This window comes from Parasteatoda tepidariorum, chromosome 2 (assembly GCF_982258835.1).
Source record: "Parasteatoda tepidariorum strain Cologne lab strain chromosome 2, Ptep-v5.0, whole genome shotgun sequence".
Classification (NCBI taxonomy): Eukaryota; Metazoa; Arthropoda; class Arachnida; order Araneae; family Theridiidae; genus Parasteatoda; species Parasteatoda tepidariorum.
Window position 1 is genome coordinate 58654811 of NC_141756.1, and position 19946 is coordinate 58674756.

The 19946-nt window shown below is 27.9% G+C and overlaps 1 protein-coding gene across 1 annotated transcript; it reads left to right on the forward strand.

Moving 5' to 3' along the window:
- Positions 1-8058: 8058 nt before the first annotated feature.
- LOC147815789 (uncharacterized) lies at positions 8059-12404 on the forward strand. The gene is made up of 3 exons (XM_087155991.1): positions 8059-8111; positions 10317-10411; positions 11276-12404. The coding sequence occupies exons 2-3, from the start codon at positions 10317-10319 to the stop codon at positions 12276-12278; spliced, it is 1098 nt and encodes a 365-aa protein (XP_087012117.1). The 5' UTR covers positions 8059-8111; the 3' UTR covers positions 12279-12404.
- The last annotated feature ends 7542 nt before the right edge of the window (positions 12405-19946 follow it).

The window sequence follows — 19946 nt, forward strand, 5'->3', positions numbered from 1 at the left end:
TTACATATTGCTTAGTTAAAATTTATGTTGTGAAGAAATCGTACAATATGTGTAAATTGAACACTCTTTTTATTTTTAACATTTATCTAAAAGTATGAATATTAAAAAGGAAAATTTTGTGTACAATAAGGGTATTAGGTAAAAGTAGGCTTGCCAAAATTGAAATCTTCGTGAAAAATACCCAGACAGAAGCACAACGTTACAAAAAACGTTACTTCGTTATTTTGAATTTTTTACCTGCTTAAATTTACACTACGCCATGGATAGAAAATTTTGTAAAAGTTTGCATGTCCTGTTTGTTAATCCAATAAAATACATGTCCGAAAAAAGTTTCCCGGGTTACAAAAATGCTTAAAGCATGTCAATAAAATAATTTGGCCATATCTATCATTAATCTATCTAACAAATTCTCTGATATTAATAGAATTATATGTACATCAACATTTTTATTTTTAATAAGTAAAATTATTCAACATTTTTTAACAAGGAAATGTTAAGTAGGAATAAGTAGTATGGCTGGAGTACCATGGTAGTATATGGCGCATTGCTCATCGGTTATTTTACATGAAAACACATCAAAGGAACTAATTTTCGGCAGTTGTAAAAGCTAATATAAATTTCTTGTTTTACACCTAATTTGCATTAGCTAATCTAAATGCAATGCATTATTATAAGCAAACAAGCATTATTAACAGCCGATTTAAACACTATTGGCAAATGCATACGTCGTCACGAGTAAAACATTCAAGGTTCAATGGGCGAAAGTTGTAAAGTTCTACTCCACCAATGCTTCTTCTCATTTAATTATTTACTTTTCTGACTGCCCTGATAAAAATTTACCAGTCAAAACTGCAAAAATATGGGAAAATTTGCAATGTATCTAATTCTATACAAACACCAAAAAACTCAGTAATTTTTAACGAAGCGCTTTGATAAAGATTTTGCTAAGATTAACAATAAATATGGTTTTATAATAAATGATAAATTTCGGTAAATGAAATAAAATTTGGAAATTTTATCATGATACATTAATGCAGAGCATAAAATTATTTACTTGGTTAGATTTACTTTTCAGTTTTGTATTTTTTACTAAATGTGTGGTAATAAGAACAATAATTTTGAATGCCAGAATTCCTGGTTGACAGTTACTATTTGAACGGAAAAATTACCAAATGAATGGTTTAAATGCCGTAAATTTCAGTTTATTAACCAAAATTATGCTGAATTTTCTTACCATAAATGTCACTACTATACAGGGCGGTAATTCTACCAGATTTCTTTTTCTGCACGTGAACAAGCTGCATCGCTAAGCAATATCAATTCGATTCATCTCCCTAGATCTTCTCTCACAGGCAAATTCAAAAGTTCCAATTAATGATCTAATGATCCATCAGTCGCAATGTTCAATTGCAATTGATGAATCTAAGTTTGAAGATTCTAAACCAGTTTTTTTAGCATTTAATTGTTAATTTTCTCTCGGATAAAGCTGCATCAAGAGTGAATTCATAAGATATTTCTATGTCCGACCGGAATGTGGAGTAAAAATAAATGTCCAATTGCATATTTTACATAAACTGGGATTATAGGCAGTATATTTTACATTACCCACACCTTCATTAATTAAAAAAACTACAATGATTATCGTTTGAAAATTGAAATGTTCTGATCAGGAATCCATAAAAAATTATGCAACCTAAACCTATCAGAGAGAAAACAATGGTATTTCAAAACTTTAACATAATATATATATTTATTATGTAACGTTTCAAACATAAACTGTACAGTGAAACGTAAAACTATGCATACCCTAAGAATTTCTGGTAAATCAAATTTTTAATATGATCTTTAGTAAATATATTAATTGCATTGAAGAAAAAATATTGAAAGAGATTATTTAAAAATAAAACAATTAAAAGGCACATGTTGAATAACTTATAAAAAAAAATAATTGTTGCGAGATACCTTTCATGAAAAACAATTTTAATTTCCCAATTTTCAACAAAAACATATTTAATAATTGCATAAATTCTTCTATTAATAAAGTAAAAATTTTTTTTGCATATTATTAGAATGAAATAGTTGCAAAATCAGTTTTATACCAATCGTTCTGTGTTGCTAGTTGCAATTCATTCTTATTATTATATGACGACTGTCCACAAACAAAGATTTCTTTTTAATTTTTACAAATGTTTTCTATTAGAATTAGATCAGGGTAGTAAGATGTCAAATTCATAACTTCAATTTTATTTTGTTTGAGCCAGCTTTTAGTTCTTGTTCTAGAATGTATGGAAGCGTTTTCTTGTTGAAAAACAAGCTTAGAGTTTCCATACCTTTTCCGAAACGTTGTGTGTTTGTCTTGTAGTGCTATTTGATAGTCCTTGCTAATCATTTTACAAAATAAGGGCAAAGTTAAGTTTACCTTGTTTCCTATAAATTCTCCAAATATCATGAGGATTTTCCCCGAAAAATTTCCCGTTGAAAAATATTTCTTGTCGCAATACTCATCTGATCTGCCTTTTTTGAATTAATAAAAACAGTCTATAAGGGACTATATACACAAAATAATGTTTTAATTGCAATAAGAACTGGTTTCCTCGGTTTACTTTAGTCTCCCCAAACCATTATGACTTCTCAAGGGAAATATTTATTTTCATTTATCTTCAATAATAAGAATATTCATGTGATCCGTCTAAACGAATTTTTTTTTCATGACTAAAAAGAGTCTATAATGAAATATAATGCGAGAATAACGTTTTCGTTGCAATAAAAATTGATGTTTTCATACTTGTGAATCGGTACTGATTTTTTTCGACAAAAGTTTAGTCTTGAGACTTTGTGATGAGGTTTCACTCTCCAGTTTAGAAACCCCAATGTTAGAATTCCGCTTTGTTGCCTGAAGAACTGTATACTTTAAGTCATCAAGATAGTTTTCTCTTCTGACTTTATTAACATATATCGACATATTTAATAATTGTTCGAATAAAACTGACTTTATTAATTGAACTGACTTTATTAACAGATATCGGCATATTTAATTATTGTTCGAATAACACTGACTTTATTAACAGAACTTTATTAACGGAACTGATTTTATTAACAGTTTTCGACATATTTGACACTGATCGAATAATATCACTTCTAAACGAAGAGAGTGCTTATGAGGATGACGTGTATATTTATTTAACTTACAATTGTGCTGTTTTGTCAACAAAAAAAAATTCTGATATAACATAGAAAAAAAATCCGGCTTTCTTAAGTTATCATCAGCATAAAATACACAAATAAAGTATTTTTTTTGTTTGTGAAATTATCTCAGCTTGTTACATATTAATACTTGTAGCTATATTTCTTCTTTTACGATACATACATTTAAAGATTATTTATTATTATTTCTTATATTTGTTCTTTTCCGTTTATACTTTATTTAATTTGATATTATTCGTAACATTTAACGATAAACGCGTTTAAAATGGAACCCATTGGTGGAGATAAGACACCGGTGTAACTTTTATATATTGTTTCCTGACAGTCTAATTACAAGTAAAAATTCATTTTAGTTTCCTTTAATTAACAGTATAATAGTTCTTTGACAGCCTAATAGTTACCAGATTATCGGAATTATATTTTATTTAAAATGTAAAATACAAAAAAAGCAGTGTTTAATTTTTTATTTATATTGAAAAAATTTATCAATAATTGATTTTGTAAATTAATGAAATTTCAATGAAGAATTTCTGTTTCTTTTAGATCTAAATAATTACAAATAAGTGCAAATTTGAAAAAATATTGTTTGGAGGTAAGCATGGTTTGAAAATTTCCTCCCTTTAAAGCAAAATTGGCTTTAATGGTGTCCGATGATGTATTTCATAACAAAAATTTATCAAATTTCTAAATATAATATTTTCTACTTATTTTTACCAAAATTAATACAAAATAACGAAAAAAAAGTATGAAAAGTATATTTAATGAAAATTCTGCTTCAAAGGGTTAACTTATTAACTTATTCTTCAAGCACTAAAAAGAAAAAGAAAGTTGCATTTATATCTATAAACACTTTATGTACTACAACTGTGACCAGTTAACAATTGTCATTAAAGGATTAGATAGATATTGTAAAAAAATTAATAGGTTTGCAATTGGAATAAATCTTAGTATACTGTATCACTCTAGGCGAAAACCATTTTATAAAACCTGAAAATTAAATTAGAATTTAAAATTTTTTAGACGAACCGAGCAAAATAATAAGATTTATATTTTACCTCAAAAGAAGTTAGAAATTAAATTTGTGAAGCAAACTCTATTTCAATAATTGGGATCTTTTAATTAAATAATTTTATATTTCAATTATAAAATATAAATTATTATTGGGATCAATTACTTATTATTAAATCTTTATTAGGGATCTCTTAATTAAATATTTAATTATGATACAATAATATGATTGTTGTCAAAAAATTATTAGTAAAAGTGAAGCGAGCTGAGGGTGTAGATATTGCTTAACAGATTGTGCTAATTTTTATGCCTACCCAGTGTCAGTTTTAAGCGGCAAAATTCAGAATGGTATTCTTTAATATAAAAATATCTTAAAAACAACCGCCATAAATAAAGATATGCTGAAAAGAGAGCATGATGAAAACAATTATTAGCATTCCATAATTATTTTGGGAAATATTATTAATTTATTTTGCAATAAATATACGACGCAAGATGATCTGCATCCCAGAAGAATGCATCTAACAGAGCAGAAATTTCTTGGATAGAAAAAGGACATTATACTTATTTGTGAACTTAACACTGAGGATTTTTTTTCCTTTGATTTTCTAAGTTATTTGAAGGTTTGAAGGTCTTGCAGTAATAAACCAGTTTCTTTTGAATTATTTCTCACTTTTTGATTTTACAGAAACCATACATGTAAAATTTGTTACAAAGAATGGTGGAAAATATAGATTTCAATAGGAAGCTCCGCCCCCTACTTTCCATCCTCAACAAACCCCATAACAGTATTTCGTTAATTATTTCCGTTTCTTACTTAGAAGTCAATATTTTCCGCAAAAGAGAATTAGATTTTGCCAAAAATTGCATAATTATTATAATTTTATGTAAGAACACTTAGAATGTTAAATGTAACAAAATAAACGACCATCTGGATGGGAAAAATAATCAATTGTACAAGAAAAATGTTAAATTTTGAAAAATAGAGTGTGTTATTCAGTGAGAAAACTAAATAATAAGTAATTTCACTCATTAACTAGGTAATAGCAGCTCAAATATGAAACAGTTGGCATCTATAGTGAATTAAGTCTCTTATATTTTTTTAAAAATTTTCGTATTAAATAATAAGACTTATATATAGCTACAAGTTTTTCTCCGAACCGGATAGCATGGTTGGTAGGGTGTTGGAACTATGTTCAAAAGGTCGTAAATTTGATCCCCGTCGACCAAATTGATGGTGATTGGTGCATGTTAAATCTATTGAGTCACAAAGTCTTCCAGTAACGAATAATTCCTCTGGGATTACTGAATTAGAGATTGTTCCATCTCTGGTTCAGGTCAAAATGAAGACCTGTGAATCCGCTCTATATGCGGGTTGTGACATATGTGTGTGAAAAAAAAATCGCGCGAATTTACTTTCTCTCTCCCTTTCTTTTCAATTAGCAAAAAAATTCTCCTAAACAATTCTATTTTCCATTAAAAACAATATTTTTTTTCATTATTTAAACACATTTAATCTTGCATTAATAAAGAATTAATCAATGCTCAATAAATTTTACACATTATTAACTTTATTAGGCATAACGAATTCAATCATATTAAGATAAAATCAGTAAAACGTAAAAATTTTGAAAAATGACTTAAATTTTTCATTTTGCCATAATTTAATTTTCATTCGATCACTTTCAGCAAATATGCAATGATATTTATCTTACATTTTACAATGTGCTGATGAAATTTTAGTTTTTTAATTCAAGAATTAAAATTTTTTCTCTTTTTCCTGTATGTTTGTTTAAAGACATATTTATAAATTTAATAAATTAAGTTTCCTCCTCAATCTTTTTTCAAATTACAAACTTTTAAAATTCCTTAAGAAATTATAACTTCTCCTATGTAATCAAGTATAAAAATGTTCCTTATATTATTGCTCCTTTAAAAAAAATTAAAAAATACTCGATTTAAAAAAAAATGAGCTCACGAAATCATTTTATTGTACTTTCTGGAGATATTTTTTATTTATGTATATCCAATTGGTTTTAGGATATATTGAAATTCTATGATAAATTAATAAAATATTCCTACATTTTAAACTTTAAGAACGCTCTTTATACTTAAAAACCATTCAAAAAGTCAAATAAATGCTTACATTCCTATTTTTATTTCACATTTAAAATGTGTTTGTGAAGATTATAGAAATAGCACAAACTATTAAGACAACACATTTAAAACAGGATTTCCGTTTAAAAAAAATTTTCTTTCCTACTGTGACACTTAAGCTAGATAGCAGAGTATATAGTGTTTAATGTGAAAATGTTAATGTATTTTAATGTGAATGAAATCATTTTAATATAATGTAATGTAATGTATTTTAACGTGTGTTAGAATGTGAAAATGTTAATGCATTTTAAGGTTATAGAAATAGCACAAACCTTTAAGACAAGACATTTAAAACAGGACTTTCGTTTAAAAAAATTATCTTTCTTATTGTGACACTTAAATTAGATAACAGAGTATATAGTGCCTGGAGAATGTGAAAATGTTTAATGTGAAAATGTTAGTGTATTTTAATGTGAATGTGAATGCAATTTTTTTTAATGTAATGTGAATGTAATGTATTTTAATGTGAATGTAATGTATTTTAACGTGTGTTAGAATGTGAAAATGTTAATGTATTTTAAGGTTATAAAAATAGCACAAACCTTTAGGACAAGACATTTAAAACAAGACTTTCGTTCTAAAAATATTATCTTTCCTACTGTGACACTTAAGTTAGTATATAGTAGAAGTATATAGTGCTTGGAGATTGTGGAAATGTTTAATTAGTTCAGTCTTTTTCAGTCAATTTTGCTTATTTGTTTATTTTGAAAATACTTATTTCTGCCCTTTACCTGTAACATACATACTAAATATAAAGTGTGATAAATTGTGAAATTACAAAAAAATTTCATAGATATTTCTATGGTCAAAAGTTAATTAAAATGCCATAAGGTTTAAACGGGGGTTCCGTTTACAGACAATTTAGAAACAATACTACATTGTTAAAAAATCCGGATACAATTACGGTAAAAGGTATTGGTCTTTAGGGCGTCAGCACTCTTTACTCTAAAATCAATTTTTACCAGAACATGTTAAGGAACAAAAAAAAATCTGTTATACCGTAATTTTTACAGTAATAATTACCGCAAAATGACTGAAATATTCTAATTAATTAAATATTACTGTTAAAATTAATCTATAGTTTTTAACGGTAAAATATAATTTCGGATGATGCACCCAAAAAGCCTTTACTGTATATCGTAATTTGATTTGGAATTTTTTACAGCGTACATACTTAAAGGCTTAAACTAGCTATAATTATAAAACTGTATAAAAAAAATGTAAGAAAAAAATTAAAATTTTTTTAAAAAAAGCGTGATTTTCTGATTTAATATTTTTAGAATGTCTTAGAAATGTATAAGAAATATTTTTTAAATATTTATACGCAGCAGTGTTAGACATCAGAATATACATTCATAATTTTTCAAATTTTTTAATTATGAAAAAAATCTATTAGATTTCATATTAGCCAAATTTCATTCACTTCTTCCTTCGCAAAGTTTGCAAAATTACATGAATACTACGGAACAATGATGCATTGTAAGCAATGCCAATAATGTTCATAAAACAGGTCATGGATGATTATCAACATTTTATTTGTTTGTAGAAAAATAGATTACCAGAAAAAATAAACTTGTGAAGTTCATCAGGAAGTGTTTTAAGACGCCGTAACATGCTACAGTCAAGTACGACTAACTTGTTGTGAGGAGTTTTAATTCAGTATATAAACCCACCGATGTCAGTTTGTCCGTATCAGTGTCTTTCAAGCTTTAAGTTCACAGCCAGCTCTGAAGTAAAAAGAGGTATATCTACTGTTCTGTTTTATAAATTGCGTGTGAATTTACTTGGATAAAACGTGCAAAAATGGATAAGTAACATTTTGCAGATATCGTTTCATTTTAGCTTTAATATCTACATTAGCCTATTTTAGGTACAAATATAATAGTAATGCAATTAGTATTATAATAGTATTAAGGTTTTTAGTATTAACATACTTGATATATTTTGTACTACGCTTTTTAATTGATGCATTTTTTTTAAAATCAGAACTAGTTATATATAAAATGTACATATTTAAAGTACATAATCAACTTATTTATTTAGACATGGTAGTTAAATACGTAAAAGCAGCTTTTTAAAACTTTAAAAAATTAATACCATTAGATGAATAGAATATAAAAAATTAATACCATTAGATGAATAGAATATTATTTTAATGTACTTACTTTATAACGTCTGTTTTTTTTCTTCAACCAATTTTTTAAGTTTTCATTTCATTTTTTTCCCTTTATGCTAAAAATTTTTATGAAAATTATAGTTCAAGCAACGAGATAAAAATAGTAAATTATTTGATTTTATTTCTCTGAATTTTACGTTGATTTTATTATTTAATTTTATTCAGATTACCAGTATTGTATTCGTAGTTTGTTAAGAATTCATGTATTTTATTATACCCAATTTTGTGTAAGAGTAGCAACATTTTTTTCCATTAAGAGTTTAAAGAAATAAATAACATTTATTTTGAATTTTCCCCACTGAAAAACTAATTAAAAAATATGTATCATTAAAAATACCCTTTCTTTTTATTTTTCAAAATAATATATTAAATTAATATCCTTTTTATTTTTATTAAAAAATATATTAAATTAATTCTAAATCGAAATTCATCAGAACTTATTTCTTTTCCTCGAAAGCTTGTTTTGAAGATAAAAAGAAGAAAAAACCCCGAAAAAGAAATAATAGCAGAAAAAAATTAGAAGTATGCAATTGACAAGCATTGTTAATAATAACATACCTTTTTTTATTTCCTACAATTTTCATTTTAGTTGCATTTGAATATAATATAAACTAATCAAAAAATGTAAATTAATATTATAATCATAATATATATTATTTTTGATTTATAATAGTAATTGTAAAGTTTAAGTAAATAGCCATATTTTGTATAGTTATTTTAAATCTTCGAAATTCTTCCGACAGGCGCTGTTAAACCAACAATTAACAGAATAAGTATTCATCATGCTGTACCTACAAAAGATATATAACTATTTAGCGAAATGATTTTTATACGTAGCAGATCAATTTCAATTATCAAATTCACTATTTTCATTTATCTTAAATAACCCAATGAAACGTTTTAGAGATGATTTAAATATTATTTTAACTTATAAAAGGGTTTTGCGATTTGTTTATTATTTCTAAAGAAAGAAATTGAAATAAAGAATTTTCTGTTAAAACTATTGTTACTTTACCGTAATAAATAAATTTAGAAAAAAAAATTGCGTAAACTCATAAATTGTTTTTGTGATAGGAAGAAAAAATAAAAAAAGAAAAAAAATTTCTGAGACAAAAAAAAAAAAAGCATCTTAGTTCTTTTAAAGGAAATACAACTTACTATTTTTTATATTTTTAGTCAATAATATAAAATCAGTTTTTAGTTCCAATTTTATTATCATGACTAATGTGTTTCTTTTATCTCTAATTTCTGAAATTCGAGACTCGGTGGCTCAGTGGATAGAGAGCACCCTTCCCAATCAGGCACCCCAGGTTTCGAATATCAACGATAGTATATCGATTCTATTTCTACTTTTCACTCGCACCAACCGCAGTACTCATACAAAATATCATCAGTGGTTGACGGATTATGGGTTTAAATCCCTTTACAGTCGAGTTAACAACAAGAGGTTTTAGTGGTTTTCCTCTCCATGCTGCGTAACAGCGAAGTTTCAAATCAAATCTCCATGAATTATTAAAATGTTTATATTTTATTGAAATGTTTGCTGTAGAAGTACCATTGTCTGCAGAATAGGGCTCAAAATTACAAGGCTACAGTGTTGAACATTGATAATTGTAAACTCAAAATTGAGTTGGCTTTCAACACCGATTATGAAATAAAAATATATTTATATTTCATTTCTGAATAAATAGAATCAACTATCTAGAAAGTTGCTAAATGTTCCTGTAAAACTTGATCAATGCTTAAGATTTTTATTATTTTTTTTTTTCAGATGGTGCTCAACATGAAGGCCAGTTTGGTCTTCTTAGTAATGTTGGTTTACCTGGTTTCTGCAGATCCTATACCAGAACCAGAACCAGAACCGCAGTAAGTTTTGTTATAACGAGTCTATTTTGTAACGAAAATAAAAAAAAGGAAATTAGGGAATAGTTGTAAGAGTTACAATTTAATTTTAAACGCAGACGTTAAAGAAATATTACTAAATTTTTTCTACATAATTTCTATTATTTAGCTTCAAAATTAAATGCATTTAAAATTTATCTAAATAATATTTTGTTTCAATCATTTGTCTTAAATGTCATTAAAACGCAACTGATATGTTGAATAGAGTCCAAATTAACAAGGAATATAGGTCATATTTAACAACAATTTACTAGATCTTAGTTAACAAAAATGACATATGAGGTTAAAAATATGTTTCATATTGTGTCTCGTGCCTTAGGAAATACGTGATTTACATTCGATATTTTTTCTGATGTGAATGAAATCTGAATTCTGGGCGGAAAAAATGATGATACCTTAATAACTGTTGAGACATTGATCGATCTTTTGCGCATTAATATGCAATCTTAACAGTTCGATTGGCTAACCTTAAATATGCTACACAGTAAAAAATTTCGGATGTACTCAAATTACTCAACTCAAATAATATGCATTAATATGCAATCTTAATAGTTCGATTGGCTAACCTTAAATATGCTACACAGTAAAAAATTCTGGATCTACTCAAATTACTCAACTTAAATACATGAATTTAGAAAATATCTCCCTTATAGTTTTGCAAAGAGAACATTTAAAAATTTGGAGTTTTCGTAACGTTAAAATAGCTCCTTAGCTCTTGGAAATCTAACTATTAGGTAAAATGTTATCCGCGCCGTTATCCATACTTTACGCATTGTGTATCCTAGCTGCTACTATTTACAAAAAAAAAATTTTTATTTTTATTTTTAGTCATCATGATGAAAAGAAACAGGTTATTGTCATAAAAGATCAAGCTGAGCATCATCATCACCATCACCACCATCATAGTCATAAACATGGTCATGACCATAAGCACGGTCATGAACATAAGCACGGTCACAAACATGGTCATGATCATCATCACAAGCATGGACATGATCACAGTCACAAACATGGACACGATCACCTCCACAAACATGGGCATGATCATCATCACAAACACGGGCATGATCATCACCATAAGCACGGTCATGATCATCATCACAAGCATGAACATGGACATGATCACAAACATGGTCACGATCACCATCACAAACATGAACATGGGCATCACCACGGACATGACCATCATCATAAGCATGGACATGACCACAAACACGGACATCACCACCTGCACAAACATGGACACGATCACCATCACAAACATGGACATGATCACCATCACAAGCATGGACACGATCACCATCATAAGCATGGACATGACCATCAACACAAACATGGGCATGATCATCATCACAAACATGGTCATCATCATCTTCACAAGCATGGACATGATCACCATCACAAGCATGGACATGACCACCATCATGGTCATAGCCACCATCACAAGCATGGACACGATCATCATCATAAGCATGGACATCATCACGGCCACCATCATGGACACCATCACGGCCACCATCATGGTCATGATCACCACCACAAGCACGGACATGATCACCACCATAAACACGGACATGACCACCATCACAAGCACGGACATGATCATCACCACAAACATGGACACGGCCACCATCACAAGCACGGACATGACCACGGACATCACCATAAACATGGACATCATCACGGCCACCATCATGGACATCATCATGGTCATCATCACGAAATCAGTCACCATCACGGTCACCATGGTCACAGTTTGGGTGGATCCAGTTATGGCGGTCTTGGTGATCATAGTGGTTTCTTTCATCTTGGAAGTGACTTTAAATTGTAAAATCAGAGATAAAATGACTTATTTAACTAAAGAAAGTGGCAACATCTTAACAGGTAAACATCGAGCACTAGAGGTATTTCCATTCGTCAGGAAGTTTGATAGGAGTATGCCTCTAGCTTTCCAGCATCCTTGCATATTTCATCATTAGATAGTGGATAAAGTGTATTATTAGGTCAAGTGTTATTTAAGGATGAAGGACTATGATCAATTTTCTCCCCCTAGCTCATAGGGTATTATTTATTGTCGTGGGAACGATGAAGTTTGTGTTAATTATTTTTTTTAATTTTTATTATCGTTATGAATCTAAATCTTTTATAAATCATTGCACAATTAAATAAAAGTTTGATTACTCATTATAATATTACTTATATTGAAAGATACTGTGAGAGCAAGATATTCATTATTAGCACAAAAAACAATCATCTGTTGATACAGCCAAATAATTGTTTGTAGATGATAGTTTTTCTTTTAAATTATTGATATTTATTTATTTATGATTTTGTGTATTAGTGTATGTATGTGACATTCTTTTGTGTAAATTAGTCGGTTGATGGTTGAATAAAAACATATGCTCGTTAAAAAAAGTGTTTTATTTATTTACATAGTCCATATTAGTAGAATCAGAAAAAAAAAACTACTGCAAACAGCATAATTTTTTTTATATATGATATACATCGTCTAGATTCCTCTCTGTTGACTTAATTTGTTTCAATTTAAAATTTATTATCCTTCAGAAAAAGCAACCACATCATTTATGATTAATGTACAATTAATCTAAACAATGAACTGAAGTTGTGATTTTCGAAAATTTTTGCAATTTCAGTAAACAAAATATTTTTGTATGTTGCTCTTCAAAAGGATTTTTTCCACAAGTATAGGACTTAATCAATCACAGAATTTTTTTCTCCCAAATATTATTATTTTTCAACCAAAATTACGTCCATAAATTATTTGATAATTTTTACTAAAATATTGATTCAGTTATTCATTAGTTAATGGTATTGTCGGTATTTAACTTTAAATAACAATAATTTTGTCAAAATTTATTGCGAACTTAAAAGCGGATAAAACCTGTAGTTAACAAGTTTTTAAAAAGTTTTTAAAAAGTTTGATCTTCATTACAATATTTTCGAATATAATTCATTTATTGCTTTCATATTTGATAGTTGACATTGAAAATTAAAGAAAAACGCTTTATTATAAAATAGAATTTAACTTTTTAAAAAATTGGTAACAATTTAGTAATAATTGTTTTTCAAAATCATAGTCATTTCAAGTTATTTTGATATTATAATCATCCTATAATTTTAGGTCATGATAGGTTAGGCTAGGTTTGTAACTATTTGTTTAGTATTGTTTTCAAAATGATAATTGCCCTTGATTAAATAAAGTTATAGTAAAGTTTAAGCTGCATTCCTTACAAATTTAAATAAAATATATAAAACAAAAACTTATGGCATTATTTATAATCTTATTAAAACTTATAGACATTTACTTTTCTGTTTACAGATTGTTTAGTTAAAAATTTATGATGTGAAGAAATCGTACAATATCCTTAAATTGAACAATCCTTTTATTTTAAGCATTTATCTAAAAATATGCATAATATAAAGGAACATTTTGTGTAAAAAAAGGTATTAAATAAAAATAGGCCTGCCAAGATTGAAATCTTCGTGAAAAATACCCAGACAGAAGCAACGTTACAAAAAAAACATTGCAAGGAATTTTATTTTGAATTTCTTACCTGTTGAAATTTATATAAGCCAGGAATAGAAAATTTTGTAAGAGTTTACATGTTTTGTTTGTTTAGCCAACAAAATACATGTTCGAAAATTTTTTCACGGGTTACAAAAATGCTTAAAGCATATCAATAAAATAATTTGGCTATACCTATCATTAATCTATCAAACAAATTCAGATATTAATGGAATTGTATGTACAGTCCGCAAAAAAAAAAAAAAAGATATCACCCTGAATAACTTTCGTTCTAATGATCGGATTTTCACGAACTAAGTGTTAATCTTAATGGTTCCTGGGGGTGACCTCAAATATGCTAATTAATTAGTGCTAACTATTAATTAAGTTACGAAATCAGACACAAAAAAGTACTTTCTCTGAATAAACATATATTTTTTCTTACATATTTGGATTCTTAACCTTCAAAATTTAGGGGGTAGCCGCAATCTGGGAAATATGGTCCCCATAGTTTGGTCAGGAGAGCGATCCAAAGTTCGTACCCCTCAATGTTAATTTCACTTTTTACGTTTTTAGTCATATTTTAAAAACTAATAAAGCAATTCGATGAAAATTTCACCCAGTCATAAAACTCATTTACCTAAAGATAATTTCACGAAAAAAAAATTTTTAATAATTGTTAATTATTTTTTATTATTTAATTAAATTAAGGATGAAAAATTTTTGAATTATAAGGTATGAATTTTTTAATACCATATTAATCTACATATTTTTCAATTGAAAAATCTAAAGTTTCAACTGTTTTTATTTATTAGAAGCTGAGAAAAATTAAAATTAATTATTTTTAAAAAAATAATTTGGCGACAATGAAGAAATGATTAAATGGGGCGATTAATATTAAAATGTGATAAACTTGCGAGGAACTTGACTTCGCGCGCTTAGCATAAAATTTCATTAATATTTTTTTCGCTAATAATCGTTTGCTTATCTTTTCATTTTTATTTTTTTAAGCTATAAAATACGATGTTTCTTTTTTAGTCGTCTAAAATTCTATTTGCAATTTAGTAAAGAAATTTGAATAAAACATTTTATTGAATAAAATACATTTTATTCAGAGAATGTGGAGTTTTATAAAAGCATGCTTCTGATAGAATATGATTATACAACAGATTGTGCTTCTTTAATGTGATTATTTTTTATTTTTTAGTTTTTTTTTCTCGATAACTGATAAAATTTCAATAATATACATACGAATGAATAAATTTGGAATAAAATATTCATCAATTTCTTGAATATATATTTTATGAATATTAATAAAAATACGTAGTCAACATTTTTAAGCATCTCTCACAACATCGCAAATTTCTCAAAATTTTATAGGGTAAACTAACCAGTGAAGAAATACTTAAGCTTACTCTTTAAAAAAAATCATATAAATTTCAAAATTTGTAATTTTAGCTAAATGACGTATTTGTTATTAAATGCATGGCGACATATTTGTTATTAAATGCAAATTATGTAAAAAAAAATTTGATAACTTACATAATACTGTTTTAAGCTTTTGGTGGTTTAAATAATAAGTAGTAAGATAACCAAGTGAAGGAACAGTTCTTAAATTGAATAAACACTAAATTTTCCAGTGAATGAACACTTAATTTTGAGAATGTTTGATGCTCGTTAGGAATCCTTAGGCCACACAGATATCTGTCGCCCTGTAGATGCCTGAATTGACGGCTGTTAACACAGGCGGGCATTAGGAAAAAAAAATCTTAAGTTTTCGTGCCCCCATTTCAGTATCTTAAGGGCCTTAAGAGCTCTGTTTAAAAAGAGAGTATCATATATATATATATATATATATATATATATGAAAACAAAAATAATCATAGTAGCAGTATTTGATGGTGAATTTGCGAACGTAAGTTTCAGAATGTATCGAAACATGTGGATGCTATTTGCTAATCATCTTTATCCAAAGAAAACCATGTAACGTAAATATCTAGCAAAATGAAGCAATTTTTTAAACAATGAATCATACAATATCCAACATATAATTTCAATATCTTATTCTTAAACATAACATATTTCAATGTTTTTAAAATGCCACTAAACATTCAGCAATTCCTTGAGTTATAGAAAAAAGAAATATCGTAAATTATAGAAAACCTTGTGAATGTGCATTAGAATTACTATACAATCTACATTTTATTTTTCAAGCACTTTTTTTTCCTTCAAACTTTCGTGCCTAGAAGACTCGATTAAAGCTGTAAAAATCTCTATCCCTAAAATTTTGTATATAGCTATTATAAGTTACGTTAATTTGATTTTAGTATAAAATCCTCGAATAAACATAGCAAAAATAGCATAATCTGAATAATATCAGATAAAAAGTTCATGTATTTAAATTCTAAAAACTTATAAATCGATTCAAATTTTCTTTTCAAAGGAGATTAAAATAATTTTTTTTTTTTTTTTTTTTTTGCTTTTTGGACATAAATAAACTTAAAAATTGTCTATTGCCTAGAAACTTCGAGATGTTTTCTATTAACTATTAATTAAACCTCTCAGAGCAATCACAAAACATTATTTCAATTTTTTACAGTCAGAAATTGGTTGCCTAGCAACCTAGTAAAATTAAGCGTTTCTCTTTTGAATCAGTCAATGGGTTATCTTAAAATATTTATTTGCGCAGGCGACTTTTTTTGGCGGTTTTCTGGGCTATCGCCAAATATATAAACCTTTATTGCAACCCAATTTACGACCCAATTGTTTTAAAATTTTGTCTACCCCCCCCCCTAATTCAAGTGTCTAGATTCCAAATATGTAAAAAAAAATATATGTTTATTCAGAGAAAGTACGTTTTTGTGTCTGATTTCGTAACTTAATTAATAGTTAGCACTAATTAATTAGCATATTTGAGGTCACCCCCAGGAACCATTAAGATTGACACTTAGTTCGTGAAAATCGGATCATTAGAACGAAAGTTATTCAGGGTGATATCTTTTTTTTTTTTGCGGACTGTACATCATCTGCATTTTCAATATGCAAAATTATTCGACATTATTAACAAGGAAATATTAAGTATAAATAAGAATTGGTGAAGTAGTATGATAGTAGATGGTTCATTGCTCATCGGTTATTTTACACGAAAACACAATGATGGAGCTAATTTTCTGCAGTTGCATAATATAATATTAATTGCCGTGTTTTTACACCTAAATTGCATTAGCTAATCTAAATGCAAAGCATTATTTTGAGCAAATAAGTATTACTAACAGACGATTTAAATACTATTGGCAAATGCAAGCATTCAACATGCTTACGTCGAGTAAAAGAACCAAGGTTCAATGGGCGAAAGTTTGAAAATTCTACACCACCAATGTTTCTTCTCATTTAAATACAGTCAAAACCCCGCTATAGTGAACCTTCAAGGGACCGAAATTTCTGTTCACTATAACCGGGAGTTCACTATATCCGTTACGTAGGCAATTTAACTAATGGTTCCCGAACTCCTCCCTTTTATTACTTATTATTCAAATAAATGACTGAAAAATGTTATGTAGTAGCAAAAAAAAATTTTTTATTTTTTTTACTCTTCGTCCTTTAGAAATTTGTAATCTTTAGCTGATGAGAAATCCTCAACATCAGGAAACACTTCCGACTCTCAGATAATCTTTTTTCTGAATTTCTGTTATTCCACTTTTTAAATCGTTTTTCTGCCATCTAAATTTTTTTCATGCGCAGAAATTGTTAATTGCCTATTTTTCCATATGTTACAAACTGTAGATTTGGATAGTTTATATTCCCTGCAAATATCAGCTTCATTACATCCATTTTCAATTTTTCTGATTATGCCCATTTCATCATCAATGGAGAACGTTTTACGTTTACTGCTGCTACGTTTACTGCTAGTTAAATTTTAGACACTTGTTTGCCGTTTTATTTTTAAAACTGAAATGAGAGCTTTATCTACACAGATTAGTGTCCAACCCTTTGACTAATAATGAATAATTACTCATTCCTTCTGCCAGAAAATGCATATTGATCACACTGACCCCTTACAGGTGCATCATCTGCCTGGGTTGAAAACATCTACTTGGTTTGTTTAGGGATGGGAAAGTGAGATAAAAGAAACAAACAAGAAAAAATGCTTATCGATGCATTCCCCTCTATAGATGGTTTTAAAAATCGGTATATGTATTTATTTTGAAGTAGAAATTTCAAAAATATGAAGAAAAAAATCAGTCGAAAACAGAAAAAAGTTCATTATATCCAACTTCCTCACTTTTTTGGTTCACTATATCCACAAAAAATAACATTATATGTGTATAGCAAGGCACGGGACCGAATATTTCGTTCACTATATCGTTCATTATATTCACTATACCGTGTTCACCATAGCGGGGTTTGACTGTATTTACATTTTTCACTGCCCTGAGAAAAATGTACGGGTCAAAACTACCAGAATATCTTGAAATTTATAGTTCCAATTCTATACAAACATTCAAAAGCTCGGTAATTTTTAAACGAAGCGCATTGATAATGATTTTGCTAAGATTAACAATAAATATGGTTTTATAATAAGTAACAGAATTTTGGTAAATGAGGTAAAATTTGGTAATTTTATCGTGATACATTAGAGCAGAGCATAAATTCAATTACTCGGTTAGATTTACTTTTCAGTTTTGTATTTTGTACTGAATGTGTGGTAATAAGAACTATAATTTTGAAAACCAGAATTCCTGGTTGGCAGTTACCATTTGAACGGGATAATTACCAAATGAATGGTTTAAATACCGTAATTTTAGTTTATTAACCAAAATTAAGTTGATTATTTTCCATAAATGTCATTACAGTGCTGTAAATGTCATTACTATACAGTGCTGTAATTCTGCCAGATTTCTTTTTCTCTATGTGGACAAGCTGCATCGCAAAGCAATATCAATTCAATTCATCGGCCTAGATCTGCTCTCACGGGCAAATTCAAACGTTCCACTTAATGATGTAATGATCCATCAGTCTCAATGTTCAATTGCAATTGATGAATCTCAGTTTGAAGATTCTAGTTCATTTTTTTAGCATTTAATTGTTAATTTTCTTTCTGGAAAAGCTGCATCAAGAAGGAATTGATTAGATATTTCTATGTCCTACTGGAATGTAGAGTAAAAATAACTGCCCAATTTCAATTTTCACATGAACTGGGATTACAGGCAGTATACTTTTCATTCCCGCACCAGACATTAATTGTAACAACTACATTGATTTTCGTTTGAAAATTGATATTCTCTGATAAGGAAACTATAAAAAGTTTTGCAACTCAACCCTATCAGAGAGAAAACAATCGTAATTCAAAACTTGAACATCACATATATTTGTTTTTGTTAAATTTCAAACATAATCTGTACAGTGAAATTTAAAACTTTGCACACATTAGGAATTTCTGTTAAATCTAATTTTCAATATGATCTTTAGTAAAAATATTAATTGCATTGAAGAAAAGTTATTGAAAGAGATGATTTAAAAATAAAACAATTAAAAGACACATGTTGGATAACTTACGACAAAAAAAAACAATTGTTGCAAAATACCTTTAATGAAAAACAATTTTAATTTCCCACTTTTCAATAAAAACATATTTAATAATCGCATAGATTCTTCGATCAATACAGTAAAACAATTTTTTAGCATATTATTAGAAATGCTTAGAATGAAATAGTTGCAAAATCAGTTTTATACCAATCGTTTTGAGTTGCTAGTTGCAATTCAGTCCTATTATTATATGGCGAATGTCAACAAACAAAGATTTTTTTTAAAGATTTTTCGAAATGTTTTCAATTAGATTTTGGTCAGGGTAGTAAGATGCCAAATTCATAACGTCAATTTTATATTCTTTGAGTCAGTTTTTAGTTATTGTTCTACAATGTATGGATACATTTCTTTGTTGATAAACAAGTTAAGAATTTCAATACCTTCTCA

Excerpts from the sequence above, each read along its gene's own strand:
- LOC147815789 (XM_087155991.1), top strand. The coding sequence starts at position 10,317 with ATGGTGCTCAACATGAAGGCCAGTTTGGTCTTCTTAGTAATGTTGGTT. Across the intron at positions 10,412-11,275 it reads GAACCAGAACCAGAACCGCA|TCATCATGATGAAAAGAAAC; the intron begins GTAAGTTTTGTT and ends TTTTATTTTTAG.